Source organism: Lutra lutra, chromosome 6, assembly GCF_902655055.1.
Source record: "Lutra lutra chromosome 6, mLutLut1.2, whole genome shotgun sequence".
NCBI lineage: Eukaryota > Metazoa > Chordata > Mammalia > Carnivora > Mustelidae > Lutra > Lutra lutra.
Genome location: NC_062283.1, coordinates 68442311 through 68466428, shown reverse-complemented (window position 1 = coordinate 68466428; position 24118 = coordinate 68442311). Strand labels below are relative to the sequence as shown.

General features: G+C 52.7%; 1 protein-coding gene across 2 annotated transcripts; it reads right to left on the bottom strand.

The window, feature by feature from the left end:
* Positions 1-4962: 4962 nt before the first annotated feature.
* MTCH1 (mitochondrial carrier 1) lies at positions 4963-23943 on the bottom strand. 2 transcript variants are annotated; one of them, XM_047732529.1, is made up of 12 exons: positions 23589-23943; positions 19602-19686; positions 15559-15665; positions 14996-15073; positions 14517-14574; positions 14097-14148; positions 12563-12622; positions 9722-9866; positions 7463-7510; positions 7200-7267; positions 6822-6897; positions 4963-5811 (listed from the first exon to the last, which is right to left on the bottom strand). In XM_047732529.1, exons 1-12 carry the CDS (start codon positions 23907-23909, stop codon positions 5740-5742), a joined length of 1170 nt encoding a protein of 389 aa, XP_047588485.1. In that variant the 5' UTR covers positions 23910-23943; the 3' UTR covers positions 4963-5739. The 2 variants fall into 2 exon arrangements, with proteins under 2 accessions (XP_047588485.1, XP_047588486.1); XM_047732530.1 differs by having other exon boundaries at positions 9773-9866.
* Positions 23944-24118: the final 175 nt, after the last annotated feature.

Below are 24118 nucleotides of genomic sequence, written 5' to 3'. Positions count from 1 at the left end.
TAAGAGACAACCTAATGATATAAATTAGGATATAACTCATGTAAAATTCACCCATTTAAAGTGTACCATTCAATGGTTTTTAGGATGGCGCAAGCACCAGTAGTCAGTTTTAGAACATTCCAACACCCGAAAAGAAACCCCATCCCCATTAGCAGCCCCTCTCTGTTCCCCCTCCACCCCAAGCCCGAAACAACCACTAGTCTAGTGTCTCTACGGAGTTGTCTGTTCTGACATGTTGTATAAATGGGATCATACAGTAGGCAGCCTTTTCTGCCTGGCTTCTTTCACTTAGCATAATCTTTTCTAGATTTATCCATTAGGGAGCACATGACAGTACTTTATTCCTTATTCCCTTGTATAGAATACATTTTATTTATCCATTTGTCAGTATCATAGGGTAACGGTCACTCTGTGGTGAACATTTTTTAGAACCGCCACACTTCTTTCCAAAGTGGCTGCACCATTGCACATGTGCACCAGCAACGAACGAAGGTTTCCATTTCTCCACATCTTCGCCAACACTCATTATCTGTCTTCTTAAAATTATAGCCATCCTAGTTGAGTGTGAAGTAGTATCTCATTGTGCTTTTTGATTTTCATTTCCCTGATGGCTAACGATGCCAAGCGCATCTTTCGACGTGCTTTATTACTGGCCTTGTCTATGGAGGTCTATTCAAGTCTTTTGCCCATTTTTTAAAAAAGATTTTATTTAATTAATATTTTATTTTATTTTTTAAAAAGATTTTATTTATTTATTTGACAGAGATCACAAGTAGGCAGAGAGGCAGGCAGAGAGAGAGAGGAGGAAGCAGGCTCAATGCCAGGATCCTGAGATCATGACCTGAGCCAGAGGCAGAGGCTTTAACCCACTGAGCCACCCAGGTGCCCCTTTTTTAACTGGGATACTTGTCTTATTGTTATGAGTTGCAGGAATTCTTTATGTAGTCTAAATGCAAGTCCCTTATCAGATATGTAATTTTAAAACATTTTCTCATTCTGTGAGTTGTCTTCTCAGTTTTTCTTTAGGATATCCTCTGAACGCAGTCTTCAATTTTGATGATATCCAATTTATTTGTTCTTTTGTTACTGTGCTTTTTGGTGTTACATCTAAGAAACCATTGCCCGATCCGAGGTCACAGAGATTTGAGCCTATGCTTTTTCTAAGAGTTTTATAATAGTTTCATTTCTTGTCTTTATGCCTTTGATCCATTCTTAGTTGATTTTCATATGCGGTGTTAGGTGGTTGCCCAAGTTCATTCTTTTTTTTTTTAAGATTTTATTTATTTATTTGACACACAGAGAGAGATCACAAGTAGGCAGAGAGGCAGGCAGAGAGAGAGGAGGAAGGAGGCTACCCGCTGAGCAGAAAGCCCGATGCGGGGCTCGATCCCAGGACCCTGAGACCATGAACTGAGCCGAAGGCAGAGGCTTTAAACCACTGAGCAACTCAGGCACCCCCCCAAGTTCATTCTTAATGCATGTGAATATCCAGTTGTCCAAGAACTTTTTGTTGAAGGTGATTCCTCCTCCATTCACTTGTCTTGTTGCCTTTGTCCACATCAATTGACCTTAAATGTGAAAGTTTATTTCTGGACTCTCAATTCTGTCCCATTGATCTCTATGTCTATCTTATGCCAGGATCACACCATCTTGATTATCGTAACTTTGTAGGACATTTTGAAATTGTGAAGTGTGTGTCCTCCAATTTTGTTCTTCTTTTTCAACATTGTTTAGGTTATTTTCAATCCCTTGAATTTCCATTTGAATTTTAGTGCCAGCTTGTCAAATTTCTGCAAAGAAGTCAGCTGAGATTTTGACAGGAAACTATGTATTCTGCCACCTAGGTCTTCCAGTCCATTAACAAGGGTTATCTTTCCATTTATTTAGGTCCTTATTTTTGTTTAACAATATTCTGTAGTTTTCAAGGTATAAACTGTGTGGGCTTTTTGTTATATTTGTTCATATTTTATTTTTGATGCTATTATAAATGAAATTGTTTTATTAATTCTATTCTTTACTTTGTTCATCTGTGAATGTAAAGTATAATTGATTTTTATGTATCAATTTTATATTCTATGCCCTTTCTGAGTTCATTTATTAATTACAACAGTATTTTTAGTGGATTCTTTAGGATTTTTTAAAAAACATTATTTGAGAGAGAGAGAGAATGAGCAGGGAGGAGGGGCAGAGGGAGAGAGAGAAGCAGGCTCCCCGCTGAGCAGGGAGACCCATATGGAGTTCGATCCCAGGACCCTGAGAGCATTACCTGAGCCAAAGGCAGAAGCTTAACTGAGCCACCCAGGTGCCCCAGAATTTTCTATCTACAAGATCATGTCATCTGCAGAAATAGTTTTACTTCTTCCTTTCTAACCCTGATAACTTTTATTTCATTTTCTTGCCTGACTGCCCTGGCTGGATCCTCCAGGACAATGCTGAGCAATGGCAAGAGCAGACATCCTTGTCTTGCTCTTGATCTTAGAGGGAAAAAATCAGGATGTTCATCATTCAGTCTAATGTTAATTATGGGTCTTTTGGAGATGCCATTTATCTGGGTGAGGAAGTTATATTCTTAGGTTTTTGAATGTTGTTGTCATGAAGGGGTGTTGAATTTTGTTGAATACTTTTTCTGTGTCTATTGAGATGGTCATATGCTTTTGCTTCTTCTTCTTCTAAGTATAGAGAGTATGATGTTTTTCAGAGGATGACCCGACTTACGATCCTGAGCACCGGGATCCCTCCCTTCCTGGGCCTGTATTCTCAAGCTAGCCCTAGGTCATGTGAAGGAGTCAGGTGAGGCTGCCTCTGAGCGGAGCAGGCCAGAGATGGGCCAAAACATGGGCCAAACCCATCTTTTCTGGTTTTGGGATGAGCTCTGCTTGCCTCCTGAAAAGCAAGAGCATCTGTGGCCAATCCTCAGGACACCGTCACATGAAGAGAACCCACCTAAGACCAGAAGCAGGGACCTCTTTGGAAGTTCATTTTTGGGGAAACAAGACATGGTGTCCCATGTCTTGTTGTCAGGCAAGGCTGTGACAAATGGGCAGAGAGGGGACGTGTCAGCACAAGCCCATGGTAATTAGGAAGGCACGTTCAGAGGGGAGGGTGGCTGGCACTTTGAGGCTTCAAGGACCACAGTGGGGAGCACTCTGCTCCAGCACTCTGCCACACAGCTCTCAGGCATCTGGGGACTGGCAAAGCAACAAGGGCTACACTAGGACCCAGCAAAAGTCACCACTACCAACGCAGGCTTTACCACAGGGGGCCCCAAAAGGCCTACCAGAGGACTCCCTAGCTTTGTCCATCAGAATTGCTTTTTCCAGGAGGAGCGGATGGAGACTAATTGCCCACAAGGACATTCCCACTCCTGTCACCCCTCCTTTTGCTGACGGCTCAGCTCCCTTCCTACCCCAGTCCAACTCCATCTCCTTTCTCAGCTAAAAACCCTGCCACTCTAGTTTCCAGGACTTGACAGTGAAATACCAGGTGCTCCAACAGCAGGTGAGACCTCAGCCCTCAAACACAGAAGGGTCTGGCAAAGGGGGCATTTAACACGCACAATAACCACATCTGTATATTGACCTGAAAAACCTTAAGGGTAAAACCTATACTTTGCTCAACTAAAAACTGAGACAGAGCATCAAAGGGATTTTCTCGCCATTTCTGGTTCTGGTTCTCGCCCTTCTGATTCGCAAGTCCCCAGGGACGACTTGGCAGCAGCACTGGTTCTCCTCAGAGTGACCTGACACGCCCACACATGGCCCACTCTTGACCAGAGGTGGCCTCTCCAAATGTCTGAGGGGATGGCTGTCAGAGGGGCTCTTCAGCGCCGGCCCAGCTCACGTTCCAGAGTGCCCTACATCTGGGGGGACCACAGGAAGGAATCAATGGAAAAAATAGGATTCGAGGGCAGAGGAACAGGAAGAAAAGTTGCCCCACCCCCCACCAGTGGTCAGTGCTGGGGGAAAACCACAGTGGGCTGGAGAAAGGTCACATGCTGGGAGACAGACATGCCTCTGAAAGGCCTTCCTTCTCTAAAGAAATGGTGCCAGCCAGGCCCGGCCCGCTCACCTAGCTCACCTGTGCTCCCTCCTTCCCTTGGCGATTCAGCCATCTGAAGTGAGAATGGGACCTCAGAGGCCTCAACCAGTGGTCCCTCACAGGACGCCCACACAGGCATGCTCCTGCACCCCCGGGGAACAAGGATACACAAAGGAAACTGCCCTCAAGTCAATGGCTAGTAGGGCCCCTGGGGAAAACTGGTTCAGCCAAAGCACCTGGGGGGGGGGGGGCTTCCCTGGGGGTGACCCAGCCCAAAGTCACCAGACCCCCAGCTCTCCGAAACCACTCCCCTAGAGCAAGGGCAGAGAAACACTCGGGGAACCCAGCTGGACCCCAACTGGTACTCAGACCCCATCAGATGGAAAACCAGAGGTCCCCAGAGGAGTTCCATCTGTAAGTTCTGCTGGTTTTACAAACCTGGGTGTTGGGCAGAAGCAAATTAAGGGAGCTGTGCCTTTTCCAGAGAAGGCAGAGCTCAGTCTTTGGCTGGGCCCAATCTCCCCCTTCTGCTGTAACCCCACGACCACTATGCCAAACAACTCTTGGCACAACCTGAGACTGTCATGGGCAAGCGGGGCTGAGCCAAGAGGGGTGCGGGGAGAACTTTCTGACGCCAGGAGGGGTGTGGGTGGAAGTTTCTAATGAATGGGAGGGCATCACAGGCACTGCCTTCCTGCTCGTAGGCCTATGCTCTCGCTGTTGCTCTGTAAACCTGGCACCTTGACCTTGTCTGATTCACGGGATCCTCCAATGGCCTCCCCCACGGCTGATCTATGCCAAGGCCCAGCACTTCTTATCCCCAGGCTAAGCCACCTGTGAACCCTTCTCACACAAGCACAGGGGCCGAGGAGGACCCCGCGGACAGCTGCTATGGTCATAAAAATAACACGCTCCCCACCAAACTCCAAATCACCACCAATACATTTTATTTGAGAGAGGGAGACAAGGTCAAATCTTACCGGGAACTTTTAAACCGAATAGTATGAGAGACAGCGGCCTGCCTAACTTCCGGGCATTGACAAGCGCGCAGGGAAGCAGATCCCACACCTAAGTCCTCACTATGGAACTGACCAGAGGAGCGTTTGAGGAGGGAGACACATTCAGAGAAGTCACATGATTTCCTTTCGGAAGGTGCCACCTTCGTGTCAGAGGAGTAGTGTTGAGAAACATGAAGGCAGTACCTAGTGGGAGCTTCCAAGCACAGGCCTGGACATGATGATGGCCTCGTGCAAGGGGCCCAGGCCCTATTTACAAAGCAGAAGAGCAGTGCTCGCAGCTGAGCTGCAGGATGATGGCTGGGGCTGTCGTGGGTATGAGTGGGGTGGGGGGTGGGATCTGACCCAGTGAGCCTTTTCCCATCCTAGCTGGACCTCCGTGAGCCAGTCTCTGGCCCCTTGCATAGAGCAGACTCGGCAAATCTGTGAAGGAAGGGGGTTCTGCCTCAATTCTCCAGCCTCACCCGCACCTTCCCAGGTCTAACGGGTAACCCATCCCCTGGGGGCAGCCTCCCCCAACCTCCCCTTCTGGACAGACACACGGCAAACGTGGAAACCAAAGCCCCGCTAGCCAGAGCACAACGAGGTATTGCTGGGTCGGACTCATCTGACAGGTGCCCGAGATGACCACGCCCCACCTGCGGTGGCCAGGCTGAGACACTGTGTTTTTTTCAGGGGATTCAGGTTACTCCAGGGCAAAGCACGATCCTGAGGACACCCGGCGGAAAAGCAAGCTGGAGCCGCGGAAAAGCTGGCCCTGGATTGGAAGGAACGGGTGGGTCAGTGACCAGGGAGGTCACACTTCTCGTCCCGCCCCAGGGCAAGGCCAGCAGGAGCCAAAGGAGGGGACCAGCGGCTCAAAGACCCCAGGATCGGGGGTGGGGGCGTAGGCTGGCAGTCCTAGAGGGCAAGGTCAGAATATGCCCTGTACTGAAGCACAAGGGGGCAGTTCAGTTCCCGTTGAAGTGTGTCCAGTGTCGCTGGGGCTAAGAGGAGACTCGTTGCCCTTCTGGCTTCAGAGACTTCTGGGACTCCCTAATGCCCACAGAACATGAAGGAAGGAGGCCTGACTCAAGCTGCTGTGAAGAATGGGGTCTGCCTCTTGCCCCCACTGCTTCCCTCCCATCCATCCACTTCTCAGCCCTGAGGCCTGTCAGGGTGCTGGTTTGACTTCAAGGCAAACCAAGGCTAGGCCAAGGCAAGGGTCTGCCCTGTGCCAGATGCCTGCATCCGTGACCTCTGGGACCAAGGGCTCCAGGCCGGCAGGAGGGTGCTTGGGCAGAGAACACAAAATCCCAAGACTGGCACTCACGCCACGTGGCCCAGCTCAAGCCTCAGGTTCTCCCGGGCAGTGGGGAAGTGGGGATGTCTTGCGGAAGTGAGGGGTTGGCCTCAGACACGGCAGCCATGTTACTCAAGGGCTAAGATATTGGGCTTCACCACCTACTGCGTGGGCTCCCTCAGAGTTCTCCTTCTCAGAATCTTTAAGAGTTGAAGAAAGGGAGACTGTCTTTCGCAAAATCTGTAAGGAAATTCAGATCTAGCACCCTCCCATCCTTTCTAAAATAAAGTGAAAATTTAACGAAAATGCCTTAAAACCAGGAGTCTGTATTCTTAATGCACCCTGTGACAACATCAGGCCCCCAAGACAATCTCTCATCTTTCCGCACAATGCAAAGCCCTCAAAACCATCTGACCTGACTGGTGTGGGGGAAGAATGGTGGGTGGGGGTGGGCGGAGACACGCCTCTGTTGGGAGCTTGCTTACCTGCACGCTCAGGTATTTCCAGCAGTGGATCCAAGACTTGAACACGGGGGAGTACGGGGGAAGCCCGGCCTGCAGCCTACCCAGGAAGGAGAGCACATCAGACCCACTGAACGGGGGGGAGATGGATCAGCCAAGGAGAAGGAGAGCTCAAGGAACGTCTTGGAGCTGCCACCACCCACATCCCCGAATCACGGATGCGGACTGGGGCGGGGGCGCAGTGAATCCCAGAGGATGCTGGGGTACCTGGCGGGTGTGGTGGGGGTGGCCAGCCTACGCACAGACCAGGCAGGAGAAAGCAGAGCGCCGGGGACAGGCTGAACTGGACGCCCTGCCCCCCACAGCCCCGGCAGGCTGCCTGGAGGAGGGGCGCACACCTACCCGCAGTTGTTCACAGCCATGAGGTCACCGACCAGCAGGAAGGGGTAGGTCAGCATGCTCACTGCAATCTGAAACCCAGGGAGACCAGAGTGGCAGTGACCCCACGACCACTGTTCCCGACTCAGGGAGCAAGGGCATACTGTGCCAATACCCTACACCTGGGCCTGCCGCCTCTAGCTATCACCAGAGCCAGCCTCCCAAGCCCCACTCGGGCCCGCAGGGAAGGAGAAAGGGCAGCTGGCTGAGCCGCTGGCTTGACTTACCCCCATCACAAATTTGGTATAGCTCCGGATGGCCAGGGCCTGGCTGAACTAGAGACAGAAAGGAAGACCAGTTTGTTACAGGCACTGTGGGCAGCCCTTCAGAGAAGCACTCTGGCCCGATGCTGCCTGGTCTGGGGCCCCCCAACCTGACCCCATACACTGGCCTCACACCCCGTCTGGGCTCGGGTCCCCTCACACCACAGCAGACATGGTGTTCCCTTCTAGGGCCTGCCAGTGGCTTTGGTGGCCTTGGAGCCGGAGCCAAAGCCAAGAGAAGGCCTGAAAGGCAGAAGCAGGGGGAGCAGAATAATAGGACTCCCGAGACCCAGCCTGGGATGGTGAGGAGCAGAGGTGCAGACCCTGTTAAGGAGGATCATACCAGCTGTTGGCCTGTGCACCCCACTAAGCTGTGAGTTCCAAGGGTCTGGCCTGTGTCTGCCTTGATCAGTGTCCAAGGCTCAGCACACACTTGGTGCTCAGTTAAGTGCTTACTGAGTGAGAAAACAGACACCCACCCAACTCCCCAGATGCAGAATCCTGGTCCTGCAGCAAAAGGGGAGGGGAAACTCTCAACTTATGGCCATACGGCCTCTACCTTACCAAGCTCTCACCCCCTTTGAACCCCAAACATCTGAATCCTACTTTGTCTAGAAAACAGCCCCTCTCTAGGAAGGGGGACTTCCCTGTGCCTCAGCCTCGTGCCGCATGGCCATCCCAGCAGACGGATACGCTGCAACCTCGGACGTGGCCTTGCCCAGCCCTCTGTGGGAACGGCAGCCTCATCTGAGCCTTTAAGCCACACACAGAAGAGCACCTGAAAACCCCTTTCCATAAAGCTGGAGAAAGCCAATCAGCTGTGGGACACCATACCCCCCAGGGCCCCAGCCTTGCTGTGTATGTGATGGCAGCAGCTCCCCCATCCACAAGGCCCTGAGAAAGGGGCAGACCCCGGGTATGTGGTCTCCAAGGAACCAGCTGAATTTGCCAACACTGAAAGGCCAACAGGACTCACCTACCCATGTCAAATGACCAGACCCAGCTTCCCGCTGAGCAGAGGGCTTTCAGCTAGGGTGGGGACATTCCTCACCACACAGACACATGCCCAGACACAGACACACGCAGACCATGAGCCCCCACCCCACCCCACGAGGTGACTCTGACAGACAGGTCCCCAGCTCGCTTATCCTCCTGGGGCTTGCAATCGCGCTGTTAGAATGTCTGGCTCCCAGGAATCTCCCGCCCATCACTGCTCCCAACTCATCCTGGTTCAGGCCGAGCCACTCAATCCATCAGGTCTCTAGATACCTTTCTTAACCAAGCACCTTTTAGCATCTCAAAACTAATGCTTCCCTATGCCTGACCCAGCCTGCTAAGGACTGTGCAGACCAGGCTGTATAGATAGACCACTGCTACGGAAATTGTGGGGTACATCTGCAGGGACACTTCCCAGGCGACCTAGAAAGCCTCAGGGCCGGGCAAGAGCCCCCAGCCCAGGACAGGGAAAGACCTAGTCCCAACCCTGTTGATTCCTAGCCAAGTGCTTCAGGAGAGCCTTTTAATCTCTGGGTCTCAACTTTTTACCAGTAAAATGGGACATTATACCTGCACTGTTCCCTTCACAACTGGGGTGCTGTTGGGAACCAAATGTCATAATGTTCACATAAACATAAAATATCAAGCAAAAGTTAAAGGGTTATGAGCAAGTCTGTATCCTGATTTCCGGATTCACTGCTGGGTCATCGCCTTGGGAAAGCTGGGGTCTGTTTTATTTCTAAAGCTGCCCAAGGAGGGGCACTCCATGAACTCCTCCAGGTCTGGTTACAGATCTTGAATCTCCTCTCTCTTGAGCCCACTCTCCTCAGAGGCAAAGCTGACCCCAGCACAAGAGGTCCTTTTAGGGGGTGCCTGGGTGGCTCAGTCGGTTAAGTGCCCAATTCTTATTTCAGCTCAGGCCATGATCTCAAGTGTCCTGGGAATCGAGCCCCATGTCGGGCTCTGAGCTCAGTGGGGAATCTGCTTGGGACTCCTTCTCCCTCTGCCCCTCCCCCAACTCATACGTGCACACGAGCTTGCTCTCGCTCTCTCTCTCTAAAATAAGTAAGTCTTTAAAAAAAAATAAAGAGGGTCCTCTTGGACCACTCCCCAGAGACCCTCTCTAGCCCTGAGGGCCTGGTGCTAAGGATCGCAGGGTCCTGAATCTGCCCCAGACCCTGGTATCAGCAGTACACGGAAAATTGACAAGTCCTTGTTCCAACCAACCTGGGAACCTGGATTCTGGTCGTTTCCCAGCCCCCCTGGGGTGTCACTCACGCTGTCATCCACCAGGTAGGCATTGATGAAGTGGGCCAGCAGGTTACAGCCCCACAAGAATACCACATCTCCCAGGAGGTGAGGGATTAAGCCTCTAAAAAACAAGGTGAGCAAAGATAAGCAGGGGGAGGGAGGGGACCATTTCTTGGGGGCTCCATGCCCAGGAAGGAGACAAGGATGTTCCAAGCTCAAAACATCAGCACATCCAAAGTACAGCCTCAGGAAAACAGCCTCCAGGGGCCATGTGGGCTGGCAGCTAACCACACCAGGAGGGAGGGGTTCTTTTCTCCATGGGGGGGGGGGGGGGGTTGTCACAGGCCACATCTGAGGCCACAAATTTAAAGTTTAAAGTCTCACAAGTGGTTTTCCAACCACAGAGATATGAATGTTGCTAAATCTGGGATTTTCAAATGCAGATTAGGAAACAGAGTCTACACATTTATATTTTCTCCTGGACTCTTTACCTAATCCACTCCCACAAAGCACTTGGCTTGATGCATCTATTGTCTTCACCCCTAGAATGTTCCACTGAAGACATTCCATACAAGCTTCTGCAAGGAGGGCTGACTGTTAAAAGAGATGGCCTTCAGAAGAAACAGCCCTCCAAATTGCTACAAAAGACCCCGAAAATACAGGCAAAAGGCCAGACGGAGATCAATGAGTCCTGCGTGCTGCTGCTGTTTCTTTCAATGTGTTTATTTGCTTGTTTAGATACAGAGAAGAATGGCTATCTCTTGGGAGGTGTGGCAGAGAGTTCTGAATAAGCACAACTCTTATTTCAAAATATTTGAAGAGTTCAAAAGGATATGTGCCATGATGGAACTAAAGGGTATTATGCTGAGCAAAATAGGTCAGTCAGAGAAAGACAATCATCATCTCTGATATGATCTGATATGAGGAATTTGAGAGGCAGGGTGGGGGGTTTGGGGGGTAGGGAAGGAAAAAACGAAACAAGATGGGACCAGGCAGGGAGACAAACCATAAGAGACTCTTAATCTCAGGAAACAAACTGAGGGTGGCCGGGGGTGGGGGGTAGGGAGAGGGTGGTTGAGTTATGGACATTGGGAAAGGTATATGCTACGTTGAGTGCTGTGAAGTGTGTAAACCTGGTGATTCACAGACCTGTACCCCTGGGGCAAATAATACATTATATGTTAATAAAAATAATTAATAAAAAAAAGAATATGCGCCACACATCGAGGTGATAAGGGATATGAAGAAACTGAAACTTCTCGAATGCAATCACCAATCTTGATGCCTCCACCTGTGCTCAGACTAACCACTTACACGAGTTCTGGGGCCTTCTCGGTGTGGGAACACGTACAGGTGTCACCCGGACTGCACACACGTGAAGCACAACAGAACCCGACGTGCAGGTATGTGTCGAGTCAGAATCCCTTCATACCAGGGAAGAGAGCTCTACACAGTGAGTGTAAAAATGACCAGAAGTGGTGACATGTCGTTTTATGTTCTGATGTACCCTTTATGCACACATATACTTATTCACATAGGCTTATACGTATGCATACGTATGTGTACATATATGTGTATGAATATAAGAGTGTGAGTGTAGGGGCTCCTGGGTGGCGCAGTAGGTTGAAGCCTCTGCCTTCGGTTCAGGTCATGACTCCAGGGTCCTGGGATTGAGCCCCACATCGAGCTCTCTGCTCAGCAGGGAGCCTGCTTCCCCCTCTCTTTCTCCGCCTGCCTCTCTGCCTACTTGTGATCTCTGTCAAATAAATAAATCAAATCCTAAAAAACTGAGTGTGTGTGTGTGTGTGTGTGTGTGTGTATTTATCAAGGCCTGGCGGCGGTCCCAGCACTTCTGACATGGAGGACCAGATCGTGCCTCGCTGTGGGGGGCTGACCTCTGCACTGCAGGACGGCTAACAGCATCTGGGGCCTCTACCCACCAGCTGCCAATTGTGACAACCAAAAGCCGTCTCCAGACATTTCAAGCATCTCCTGGGGGCAAAACCCCCTCTTGGTGAGAACCATATACACATGTGTGCACCTACATGGTCATTTCTTGGTTAAGTGAGACCCTACATAGAAACCTGACCAACTACAAACTACAAACCACAGTGAATGAACAGGGAACCCCATTATCCAGTATGTTATGTACATAACAGCGTGTCGGTACCAGCCCAGACCTTAACAAGGCAAAAACAAGACAGCTGTCCGGCGTGGCTCTGGGGTCTGCTTGTGGTTTGTTCCATCTGGACACCGTCTTTTCAGCATAAGCTTTCTGTTTTACAGGTAACCTGAGGTGGGCGTGAGACACCCAGGAGAGCGGGGGTCTGTGGGCCTTGGGAGGCGACGGGCCCCTGCTGCTTGTTGCTTGGCACAAAGACAGACCCAGGAGAGTCACGTATCCTGACCTTCGAGAAGCCGGAGATCAGATCGTTTCGTGCAACACCCACCATGTTAAACACGGTAGCCCGGCTCAGCAAGATCAGCCCGCTCCCATCCCCAGCGCCAAGGGACAAGGTCTGGCGGAGGGCCAGTCAGTCTGTCTCCCCGCCCCCCGCCCATCCCAACCCCGTGTGCTGGACAAACAGTACCATGTCTGTGCGAGCCGTGATCTGCAAAGGGCCGAGCAGCTTTGGTCCCGGTAATCCGTGGCTCACACATGCCACGGAGCTCTACGGAGCCGGAATGCAGCTGCGCGGGAGGGGCAGAGCCCCGTGGTTAGTCTGAGCCTGGTGGCTATGGCCTGAGAGGTCAAGAAGGTATCTGTTAGTAGAGCCATGCCAGGAGGCCAGCTATGGGGTACAGAAACTCACGTACACAAAGAATCCCAGCAGACCCTCCTCTTTGAAAATCTTCCCGATGGAGCTCAGCACACCACTGTGAAGAAGGGAAGACAGGGATATGAAGTCCCCCGGTCACCTTGGAGCTCAGCCCCTGGTGAAGTGGGGAGCCCACCATCCTGCTTAGAACTGAGCCGGCTAGTCCTGGCCTGGGGAAGGCTCTGTTACCAGGCAGAACCCAAGCAGCGAAGACGAGAGGGCGCTTGTCTGGGGGTGAAGGGTATTTACAGTTCACGGAGATGGGAAAGCCCTCACCTCAGGAGAAGCCTAGCGGTTCCCTGCTGCTGCTTTCTGGGGATCTGGTGGAATTTGGCCATTAGGCTTCCAGTCTGGGCTACTGCAAAGACAACAGCCCTTCTGTCTGAAGCAGCCTTCGGGCAGAGAAGGTCTGCATGCCCGACAGCGGGACAGCAGGAGGGGTAGCAAGTGGGGACCCACCTGCCCATGGGGCAAAGAAGGAACAGGGGGCCCTGCAGGAGACCCTGGAACCAGATAGCCCAGATGCAGCCTGGAAAAAGGCACCTCCCACCCCCCAACCCCGGCAGAAGCTCAGAGATCCAAGGACAGGCTGCTGCTTTCGGTATGAAATGCAAAGGAGGTTCAAGAGCTGTCTCTGGACCTGGGGCTAGTGATGCCGAGCAGCCTGTCCTATGTGGACCTCCTCCAAAGCCTAGGCGGCAGGGGAAACCTAAAAAAAAGCTGCAGATGGTGGGAGCCAAAGCCCTAGTGCTAGGCTGCTCCCAGGCCCCTGCCCTGCCAGGCCCCACAGCCCTTCTTCCTGAATGCAGCTTGGCTCACCGGGGCTCTTAGCCGCATCCTCCCCTCCAGCTCCTGTCAACCACCATTACATTTCAGTTTGGGACAATAGGCCAATTTCCGACTAGTGAACCCAAAATGGGGCCATGGCAGTGGAACCACAGGACGGCTGTAGAAACAACAGAAGCCAGGAACTGAGAGTCTTAGGAAGGGTCCCAGAGACTGTCCTCCTGCCATGTGCCTCTAGCCTCCTCCCACTGTCCTGCACTGAGCTTTAGGGGGCCAGGGAGGGCAGAACTGCCACGGGTGAGGGCTGTGGCCCCACAGCTACGTCCCCACAGCTCCCAGCTCAGGGCCGGGCACAACAGATGCTGGGTGAGTACTGGTGAACCACTGAGGGGACGGCCCACGCCCACAGGGGGAAAGCCTCTTAGCAGAAAACAAAATGAGCTAAATGGTTCAGGGCATAACTGAGGGTCCAGGAGGGAACCCTAGCTCAGTCCCGAGGGGCACAATCTGAGCCAACTCTGCTCCCACTCACCCCCTCTGCAGGGCTGCCAGAATCAGCCAGGGCAGCCCTGGACACACGATGGAGATGAGCAAAGGCCCGGGACATCGACCATGGCACCCTCTGCCATGTTCCCCTGAAGCTAGCATGAGACTGAGGGCAGAAGAAGGACAGCACCTGACCCCAGCGCGGCCTGTCCCATCAGACTCTGAGTGGCCGCTCCTGCCAGTTCTGAAGAATCACCCACCTGTACTTGGCCTCCCGTCCCACAAATTGGACCATGCAGCGCATTGAGATGACTGAGGAAAAAGAAACACACAAGGGTGACATGGTGGCCAAAGCCCAGGGCAACCCAGTGTGTGTGTGTGGTGGGGTGGGGGGGTTGCCTGCTGCTGTGGCCACCATGCATGGCCTGTGTCAGCGCAAGAGGGCAGGAGGGCCCCAGGGATTCCCACCATACCCCATGACCACGGCATCCCGTTTCTTCTGCCCAGGAAGAGCCCGGGCTCCCTCTGGACAGGACTCCCTGCCAATCTCTCCTCAGTGCGGTTCCAGGAAAGGACCCCCACACGACTGTACTTCCCGGTGATCCACCACCGCCTGCCTGGCTATGGCCCATGAGGGGTTACCCCACAGCGGAGAAGCCGTCTCCCCTGGGCTGGCTCACCATGCAGCGGGTGGGCCAGCATGCGGGACACACACTGCATCATCATCTCGTAGGAGGTCTGGAAGAAAGCAGAGGGTGGGGAGTCGGTTTGCCCTCTCTTGGGACCTGGCACTCCCGGGGAACCACAAGCTCTTACAAGGGAAAAATTGGGATCCCACAGCTCCCGGTGGGGTCAGCCAACCTGGGATCACCCCACTTATCAGCCAACCCCCCCCTTCCCTCCACTGAGGAGTGCTACTAAGTCTTGCACTAGACCCCATGATAGCCAAGAGGCTTTCTGGTATTCTTTACAGTATGCAGACAGGGTTCCTTCCATGTCCTACCCTAGCCACATGTGTGTGAGGGAACGCGCGCACGCGCACGCACACACACACGAGGAGCCAAATCTGTGTCTCTTCAATGACCCGGCCCACTCTGCGGTGAGAAATAATCAGATTGCCCTCCCAGGGCCCCTCCCTCTTCCAGCTCTAGATACCCACCTCTTTCACTACTTTCTTCAGAGAAGTCTTCATGTCATCCTTGTTGGAAACCTGCTCGATCTCATCTGGAGGAAAAACCTGAGATACAAAAAACAAAGAAGTGGGGCACATGGCTGGCTCCATCGGACAGCATGCAACTCTCAATCTCAGGGTTGTGAGTTCGAGCTCAAGCCCCACATGGGCATCATGCTCACTTAATTAAAAACAAAACAAAATAAAACAAAGGAGGGCCAAAAGCAAAGTACAGCTATATCTTTTAAATATCATACTTAAGAGACAGGGATAGCAGGAACCAGCTCCTGCAATTTTCCCTGCAGCTGGGTCCACCTCCAGTAACTCCAGGGCTGGAGCTCCAGGGGTTGGGAGGGAGCCCCTGCCGGCATGGTGTCACAGTTGTGGGCAAGCAGGAGGACTACAGGGCAAGACACTTCCCAATCAAGGAGACACAGTCCTGGGCCACCAGGGTGTACAGCCCTCGCTACGGTGCACACAGCCACCTCTGCGGCTGGCGGGGAACTTGGGGGAACCTCAGGTAACTGCTCCTGGCTTTGCCCCAGGCTCACCTTCTTCATACTGCCCCGGGTCACCGTGGAGAGGGCGTTGGACATCAGTCGGGGGCTCAGGCCTCGGAAGAGCCCTATCTTCCCATCTACCTGCACGATGTACTTGGCTACAAGAAAGCAGAGATGGCCACATCACGTCTGGGGCCAGACGAACTCACTCCACATCACACTCACTCCCAGACCAAACGTGTCCTGTCCCTCGGTCACAGAAGGAGCAGCTTTCTATCCAAAACTCCAGAAGCAATTGGGCCCCAACTCCAAAGTCTTCTCTAGCCCATTTTTCTGGGTAAAACCTTCAGAATGTATTTTCAACCAACAAAGTCACATATTTTAACTTTGAAGAAATATTTGGCAAGCTGGGATATGGTATTTTAACTCAGCAACTTCAGTGCTACAACCCAGAAACCACTTCCGTTGCTCATAAAAAGTTTCTCTTGGGGCGCCTGGCTGGCTCGGTCAGGGGAGCATTCAGCGCTTGATCTAGGCATCATGTGTGCAAGCCCCACGCTGGAAAAATAAATTAATTTTTAAAAAAATGTTTTCCTTGGGGGCAAGAAAAAAAGGAAAAAGGCAGAGTGCCCATAGGCAATGATGAAGTTTGCAACCTAAGGGAGGAAGAAAGGGAAAAAGAAGAAAGAGCATTCCCTGAGCACACCATGGAGAAGGCCGTCCTCATCCTGTCACTGTCACTGTGCTGCACCCAGGCTCCCACCTGGTACACATTAGCATTTATGAATCACAGCAGGGGGTGGGGAGAGTAGGTGGGGGCGGGGGGATGAGACACAGCTAGTGGAGAAGTAACCAAAACAGGCACCAGTGAACTGTTCTATAGAAAAAAACATAAGGAGTCAGGGAAGTTGGACCCTACCTGAATGAGTCAGTACTTTTTTCTTTCTTTTTAAGATTTATTCATTTGAGAGAGAAAGTGAGAGCATGTGAGGGGTGGGGGGGAACAGATGGAGGCAACAAGCAGAGGAAGGACAAGTAGACTTTGCACTGAGCGTGGAGCCCGATGTCAGGTTGACTCCAGAACCGGAGATCATGACCTGAGCCAAAACCAAGCTTAACCAACTGAGCCACCCAGGTGTCTCTAAAGATTTTTTTTTTTTTTAAGTAACCTCTGCACCCAATGTGGGCCTCGAACTTCTAACCCCAAGATCGAGTAACGTGCTTTACCAACTGAGCCAATCACATGCTCTATCCAAAGTTCCATTATTTTAATATAAACTTCTAAACTATATTAAAAAAGGTGATGTATTTTTTTTTTTAAGATTTTATTTATTTATTTGACAGACAGAGATCACAAGTAGACAGAGAGGCAGGCAGAGAGGAAGGGAAGCAGGCTCCCTGCGGAGCAGAGAGCCCGATGCCGGGCTCGATCCCAGGACCCTGGGATCATGACCTGAGCCGAAGGCAGAGGCTTTAACCTCCTGAGCCACCCAGGCGCCCCAAAGTGATGTATTCTTATAAACCTGCATACCTAGAATAGAAGCTATCAGAACTTTCTCCCAAATACTGTGCTCCCCTCCCAGACCCAACTTCAGCTCCTTAGCACCACGCAGTGGCAGAAACCAGCAAAAGCGCCTTTCTCTCCACGGCAACATGTCCGCCAACCCAACAAATTCAATGTCACTGCTAGAATAGGCTTTCAGTGGGGCCGGAGAGCACCTGTTCCTTGCATATGTGGCTTTCTGAGATAAGGGTAGGGCTGGAAATAGAGGAATAGGAGGGGACCGGACACTGGGTGACATGGCAGAGTGCCCTGCTTCACAGAGTGAACAGGCAGGAGGAAGGTTTGTTTTGGGGGAGGGGAGCTCCAGGCAGCGAGAGAGGCAAGCAGGATAAAGCCTCAGTGTGATCAAGAGTGAGTCACTTAGCCTCTTTCTATCGGATTTGCCCACCAGTAAAAAAGGAGAAAGGATGGGGTGCCTGGGTGACTGAATCAGTTAAGCATCTGCTCAGGACATGATCCCCAGGGTCCTGCGATCAAGCCCCGCACTGGGCTCCCTGCTCAGCGGGAAGTCTGCTTCTCCTGCTCCTTCTGCTGTTCCCCCATCTTGTGCTCTCTGGCTCTGTCTCTCGCTGTCAAATAAATTAATAAAATCTTAAAAAGAAAAAAAAGGAGTAAGGACCCCTTTCCCCCTCATTTCAGAGGTGATTTAGGAATAAGAGCAGAGAAAGGTATAAAATATCCCTCGGCCCAGCCAAGGCTCAGTCATTCCACGGTCTCTCTGCAGTCCCTGGAAAAAACTCTCCAGGCTGTTACACCAAAGAACATCATGTGGCACTTTCCATCGCAACCTGGAGAGGAGTAGATGTTGTCTAGATAGGAGACAGCTGAGCCCCCTTGTTCACATGAGAGCAGGCACGGTTATCTTCAACTGCCCAACGGCTGTCTGTTTACAACATCTGGATGGAAACATTTCTCTACTCAGGGTGAGTGGGGGCACAGAACTCTGCTCATCTCTGCAAGATGCAAGATGTGGGTCAAGATCCCTTCACCCTGAGTGCTTTCGGGAAGCACTGTGTGACACGAGAAGAGGCAGTCTGGGGTCTGACCCTTGGTCCCTCATACGGCCAGAGCACGTACAGAAGCCACCAGGAGGGGCTGGCAGCTCGCTACCCCAGCTTCCCACAAAACCCGTGGTCACTCTGTACCCTATAGCTTCTCCATGCGACAGTCAGCGCGCCCGCCCACTTCTGTGACCTCCCCCTCCCCTTCCCGGACTGTTTCTAAATAAAACCAAATGTGAACACACTTTCCCACAAAATGACATGTCTGGCCTGGCCATGGTCTCCTCAACACCATGGTGGCAAAAATGGAAGAGAGCCATGGCATCAGATTCTGCTGCCAACAGTGTGGAATTAAAAAGAAAAAGGCAGGGGGCAGGGAGGGGCGCCTGGATGGCTCAGTCAGTTAAACGTCTGCCTTCGGCTCAGGTCATGCTCCCAGGGTCCCTCGTAGGGTTTTCTAGTCAGCAGGGAGCCTGCTTCTCCTTTGTCCTGTGTGTGTGCTCACGCTCTCTCTCCAGCTCTCATTCTCCTTCAAATAAGTAAAAAAAACAAAGTAAAAAAAAAAAAAAAAATCTTAAAAAAAAGAAAGGTGACAGGAGGCAAAGGCCCAGGTTATTCGGCAGAGAGATGTTCAGACATCATTCTGGACTGACCAAACAGGTATGAAGAGCAGAAGTGGAAGCAGCCTGGGGGTGGGGGGGGCATCAGTCCGACTGTGAACATGGAGAACGAGGGCACATTTAGACAAGTCCAGTGAGGGTGGGCACTGGGAGACACTGATGGTGCGCTGGGACGGCCTGAGCCAGCCGGCACCTAGAGGCCTGGGCATGAGCAGTAAGAGGCAGCCAGGTGGGCTCAGCGGCCTGGGATGAGCTCCCCCGGGGTGGGCCTCTGGGGAGAGACCTCTTAGCCAGCAGAGCCACAGCAGGAGCTGTGGGGTGCTTGCACGAAAGGCCTGGATAAAGAAGCTGCCACGGCTTCGCGTACCAGGAGCGCGGGGGCCAGCAAAGCAGTCTGCCGAGCTCCAGCGGCCGCTCAGGGCAGGCCGGAGGTGAACCGCAACGCCCTGGGCACTGGCTGCTCCGTGCCTAGTGTGGGAAGATGCTTGAGGGGCCCCACTGCCTGAGGAATGCAGGGGAAAGAGGAGGAAGGGAAAGAACCCAGGAAGCTGCTGGAAAAGGCCTCCTGCTGGCGTAGCAGCAAAGCAGAAACACTGGTAACAGGGCCAGAATGCTAGGAAAGCAGAGGGAAACCTCCCTGGACCCCCATTTTCAGGCACAACTTGGGGTGGCAGGGATGACAGGGGCCAGTGTCCAGGATCTACAGGCGGTGGAGCTGGACCAAAGCTGTCTTGTTTACCTGCTCCCACCCTAGCGACCCGCTGTCGCCAGGCACACTTCAATCCCTTCCGCCCCCCTCACCCGTCGGACACGGGTCCCGTTCCCCTGCGTGTGCCCTGGGGCCAGCTGGGTCTGCTCCCGGCTGACATTTCGTCTGTGTGGGCTTTCCGGCCTGGGAAGCAGACTCACCATAGGTGAAGAAGCTCGGCAGATAGAGGACCTTCCTCCCCAGCACATTGGTCCCAATGGTGGGGGGCATTGGCTCATGACCCACCTTCAGAATCAACAAACACAAAAAGCAAGGTCAGATTCCACTGTTGATCCGGCTCATGGCTGCTCATGCCCCCAGGCCTTTGCCTCTTCGCCCACACAGTCCAACGGCGGTCCTGTTGGGTGTTCTCCATGGCAAAACGTACCAGAAATGTCATCGGCAGTCTAGAACCATCAGCATCACACAGGCTCCCAACCAATGGAAACGTCTAGTCCCAGACCCCACCTCTACCATAATCCAAGTCGCCCTGTCTCCCAACATTCTCACTTTCAGATTCCAGACATTTCCAGGGCAGAAAGCCCCCAGCCCCTTTTATGTACTTTGAACCCTGCGCTCATCTCAGAATAAATCTCAGGTAATTCCCATCTCTGGGCTAACATTTCAGTCCGATCTCAATCCCAAAGGCACCAACACCCAAACACATTAAACCCCCATCTCAGTCCCAAACTTCAGATGGCCCACCTCCGAGTAAGCCACCCCAGGGTGCACCCCACACTCAAGTTCCTGACTGCCCCCACTGGAGAGGCGGACAAGTCTGTCCCTCTGGCTCCCAGGCAGAGCAAACTGTTACCTCCAGTCCCGGATGCTCCTCAAACATTTCTTCATCTGTGTTCTAATCTTGATTACTTCATATCCCTGTGACACAATGACCCCTTCATTTCTGTAGGGCTATCATAATTCTTGCCGTATAGACACTGGTTATAATTATAGTACCCGTTAAACTCATGGGGGAGAGGAAAGGACACAGCCACCCACACCCCTTGGGGGTGGGGGTGTCTCTCCTGAGGGGTGAGGCCATTTATGATGCTGCCAACTGTTGAGGAGAGAGACTCTATGGCCAGGCAGGAGGCAAGGTATTTAGACTAGCACCTAAGTGGGGTGCGAGAAGTCCCCTTCCTGGGCAGGGGGCCAGGACACAAGCCCTGTCCCTCACAGGAAGGCAGTCAAGCACCTGGACCAGAGCAGCTCCTTTTGGATGTAGCAGGGAGCAGAAATGGCAAGGTTGGGGAACTCTGCCTTAAAAACTGGACTAGGTATGATTCTAGTGTTTTCCTGGTCCAATTTCCTCTCTTCTTCACCTTAGTCAAGTGTTTTTGAAAGTTCTGGCTGTCACTTGGGGACATCATTCTGAGCTACATGACACATCACTGACTGTACATGAAGAAACCCCTCCATGATGGCCACCTTCTTTTCGAAAAAACGAAATTGTAGCCCAGGGGAGTTGAAGGAAAGGGATGAGCCAGCTGACCCAAGCTGTTAGCCCTCCCCCTGTAGACCTTTCCCCTTCTCCGACAAATGCTCGAAGGTGTCAGAACCCCCATTCCCTCCCCTCCTCACTGGAAAACCTTTAGTTTTGATTTTGTTCCCTTCCATAGGTGCTATTCTCTTTACACCCTCAACTCCAAGTCTGAGCTACTACTGTTCTGTTGCTGTCTCACTCAGTCTAGTCACCATCTGGGGGTCCTAGCAATTCCGCCTGCACCTTTAAATCTGCTGTGTCCCTTCACTCCAGAGCCCCCAAATATGCTGAGTCTATTTAACTTCCACCTGGGGTTATCAAAGGCACACATCTCAGCCCCATTCCCTCATCCTCAAGTTTCCCTTCTTTGTGCCCAAGTCACATGCAGACTAGTTCATCCAGTCCCCCCCCATCCAGAGCTGCAGCTCTGCACCTGACACTGGCAGACCCAGTTCCTCACCCTCAAACTTCCAACTCCTGAAACTTGACTTGGACGAACCCCAATCTGAGACTCCATGTTCTTGTCCACTTGATCTAGCCAACCCCCGAATCTGCCACTCCAATCCTGCCACTTGCCCGCCCCCAGACTGGGAGCTGCCATTTTGCAAACTATGGCTGATTCCCAAGGTATATGTATTAAGATTTCACCCTGAAACATGTTACACTCAGCACCACCTGGGTTCAGATCACAAAGACGACCTCTGTCACCCTGATTGGGGGCACCATCCTTACCCATCCAGTTCTTTTCACTCTCTAGTCTCCCTCCGGCCCAATTCCCTCTTCAAATAACTCGTATTTCAATGCTCTTCTCACTATACACCAAATCCACCATGAAGCCGCTCCTCATTTCATTCCTGTGAAACCTCCTCCCCGCTCCCACCAATTCCTGATGTACTCCAGCATCCTCTATCCCAGAGACCCTCCTAGCTGCCACCCTAAAAACCCAGCCCTCGCCCAATCTTGCTCTGTCAGATGAAAAACTCAGCCCCTGGTATCCTTGCTTCTCAGGTAACATCAGTTCCAAAGCCCCCACTTTCTCTCCCAAGCCTGTAATCTCTACTGCTGAAAATGCAGCCCTAATTCCTTAAGAAATCAGCTCCCAGATCATAACCAAATACCAGTCTCAATCTTCCCCCACCAGCTATTTCCAAATCTCAGTTACCATGAGATGCCAGTGAGGCATCTTCGTGTCCCTGACTGAATCTCCTCATTCCTTGTCATATTCCCAGTCACACCTAAAAAATCTACTGCTCCATTCCTCGAACCCCAGATTTCAATTGCTCCCATGCCAACTGTATCTCCCACTCTCTCGGTCCTGTTACAAAGACAGTAAATCTGGTGCCCATTCGCTTCAACTCCAACCTCAAATCTTGGTTGGCCTCCATGTCAATTTTTACCCGCTCCATTCCCTCTCTTCCTCACTAGAAAATTCTAGGCAAAATCTTCAGTTATCAGTCCCGGCTGGAACCACCCCTATCTAAACAGTGCCCATCTCAGTCTTGTCCACCTAATTCTGCCAAATGCACTCCTTCCACCCGGCTTCCTTCCAGCTCAATCTCTCCTTTTCTCAAGCAGCCCACTTCATCTGCAAGGCCTTGCCGGCCACCACCATACACCAAGGGCCCCTACATGGCTCCATTCCAGAGTCATCCCTACCTTGGCCTCAGTTTCTGCCAGTTTCTACCTGTCCTGCCACAGTATGTCCCACCAGCCCCTTCTGCCCAATTCCAAAACTCCATAACCCATTCCCACCCCATACAAGGACTGTAAGTCCCATCTCTCTACCCCAGCTGTGACTTTCATTTTCTCTTCCAAATGCGTCATCTCTTTCCCCCTAAAAGCCTCCTCCTCCTCGGTCTCCTCTCCAGACAAATCGCCATCACACCCCTCCCCCATTGCGTCGCTCTATCTGTTCCCCTCCCTCAAAACGCGTCACCCTGCTCCCTCCCATCAAATCTGTCGTCGCCATCAAATCCAGAGCCCCCTTCTGCAAACGCATAGCTCTCCCCTGCTAAATCTTTTGCCTTCGCCCTTTCCCACTAAATCCCCTTACCATTAAATCCACTGTCTCCTCCCCATCGCCCCCGCTTCCCCGAGTCTGATGCCCTTTCTTTTCTCCTAAATTTTTGGCCCTGGCCTCCAGTCCTTTGTCCCCTCAAACAGCTTTAAATCCATCTCTATCAAATCCCAAGCTCCTGCTACCCTCCCCCTTAAGTATGTGCTCTTCATCTAAATATTCTCTCTTGGCCCCCAATCCTCCTCCCCGCCCATTCGCCAAAACTTCCCGCCCCTCCCCCCATTTCTGTTGCTTCTTTACTCGCCCTAAAATGCTACCCCTTCCTTCCTATTCTAAGTTCATGGCCTCCGATCCTTCATCCTCCAAATCCCTCTCCCCATTCCTTCGATCCCTCCCCTGCGCCCACCAAAGTCCTTGTTCCTTCCATCCTCTCCCAAATCTGTTGCTTCTACCCCTTCGCCCCCTTTCCTGCACCCCCAAGTCCCTCAACGCTTCCTTTCTCCCTCACTCCTTCAGCCCACTAAACCTGCCGACCTCGCCCCATCCCCAAATCCGTCGCCACAGATTCCCCGCCCCCAACCTCTTCCAGATCCCGGCCTGTCACCTTCACATCAGCCCCCACCTCCCTGCGGCGCCCTAGCCGCGCACCTGGATAAGCAGCTTCACGTAGAGCAGCGGGTGGCTGAGCGCCGTCACGCCCGCTCCCAGCGCCACGAAAAGAGCCTCGGTGGTCGGGGCGTTGTCCCCGGAGCCCAGGCCCCCGGACGCGCCGTCCATTCTGCGGGCGGAGGGCTGTGCCACAGGCCGAGGGTGGCGAGGGTGTGCACGGTGTGCAGGCGGCGGATCGCGAGCCCGAGCCTCGACCCCCGCCGCCGCTCCACCGCGAGCTCCAGCTCCTGCTCCTGCTCCCGCCATCCCCGCGGCACCGCCGCGAGCCCAGGGCGCCACTTCCGGGTCCGAAGCCCCCATGGCGCGGGGCGGCGAGGTCACTCCCCGTCACGTGACGGAAGGGCGCCCCGCCCCTAGCAGGCGTCAGGGGGCGGGGCGGGGCCGCACCACTCGCGATTGCGGGGGAGCGCGGGTGTGTGGCGCGGCGAGTGGTACGCGCCAGATGTGGCCTTTGGGCGCGATTGGGGACTGACTCCACGCTGGGTTGCAAGCTGGGGCTCAAGTGGTCG

What these genes read in the sequence shown, in the direction of transcription:
- MTCH1 (XM_047732529.1), bottom strand. Translation starts at nt 23,909, where the DNA reads ATGGGGGCTTCGGACCCGGAAGTGGCGCCCTGGGCTCGCGGCGGTGCC. An exon ending in ACCAGAATCCAGGTTCCCAG is followed by an intron (nt 7,511 to 9,721) that starts GTTGGTTGGAAC and finishes TTCTGTCTCTAG; the next exon opens with TTCAGCCAGGCCCTGGCCAT. An exon ending in ATACCAAATTTGTGATGGGG is followed by an intron (nt 7,268 to 7,462) that starts GTAAGTCAAGCC and finishes CCTGGGTTTCAG; the next exon opens with ATTGCAGTGAGCATGCTGAC.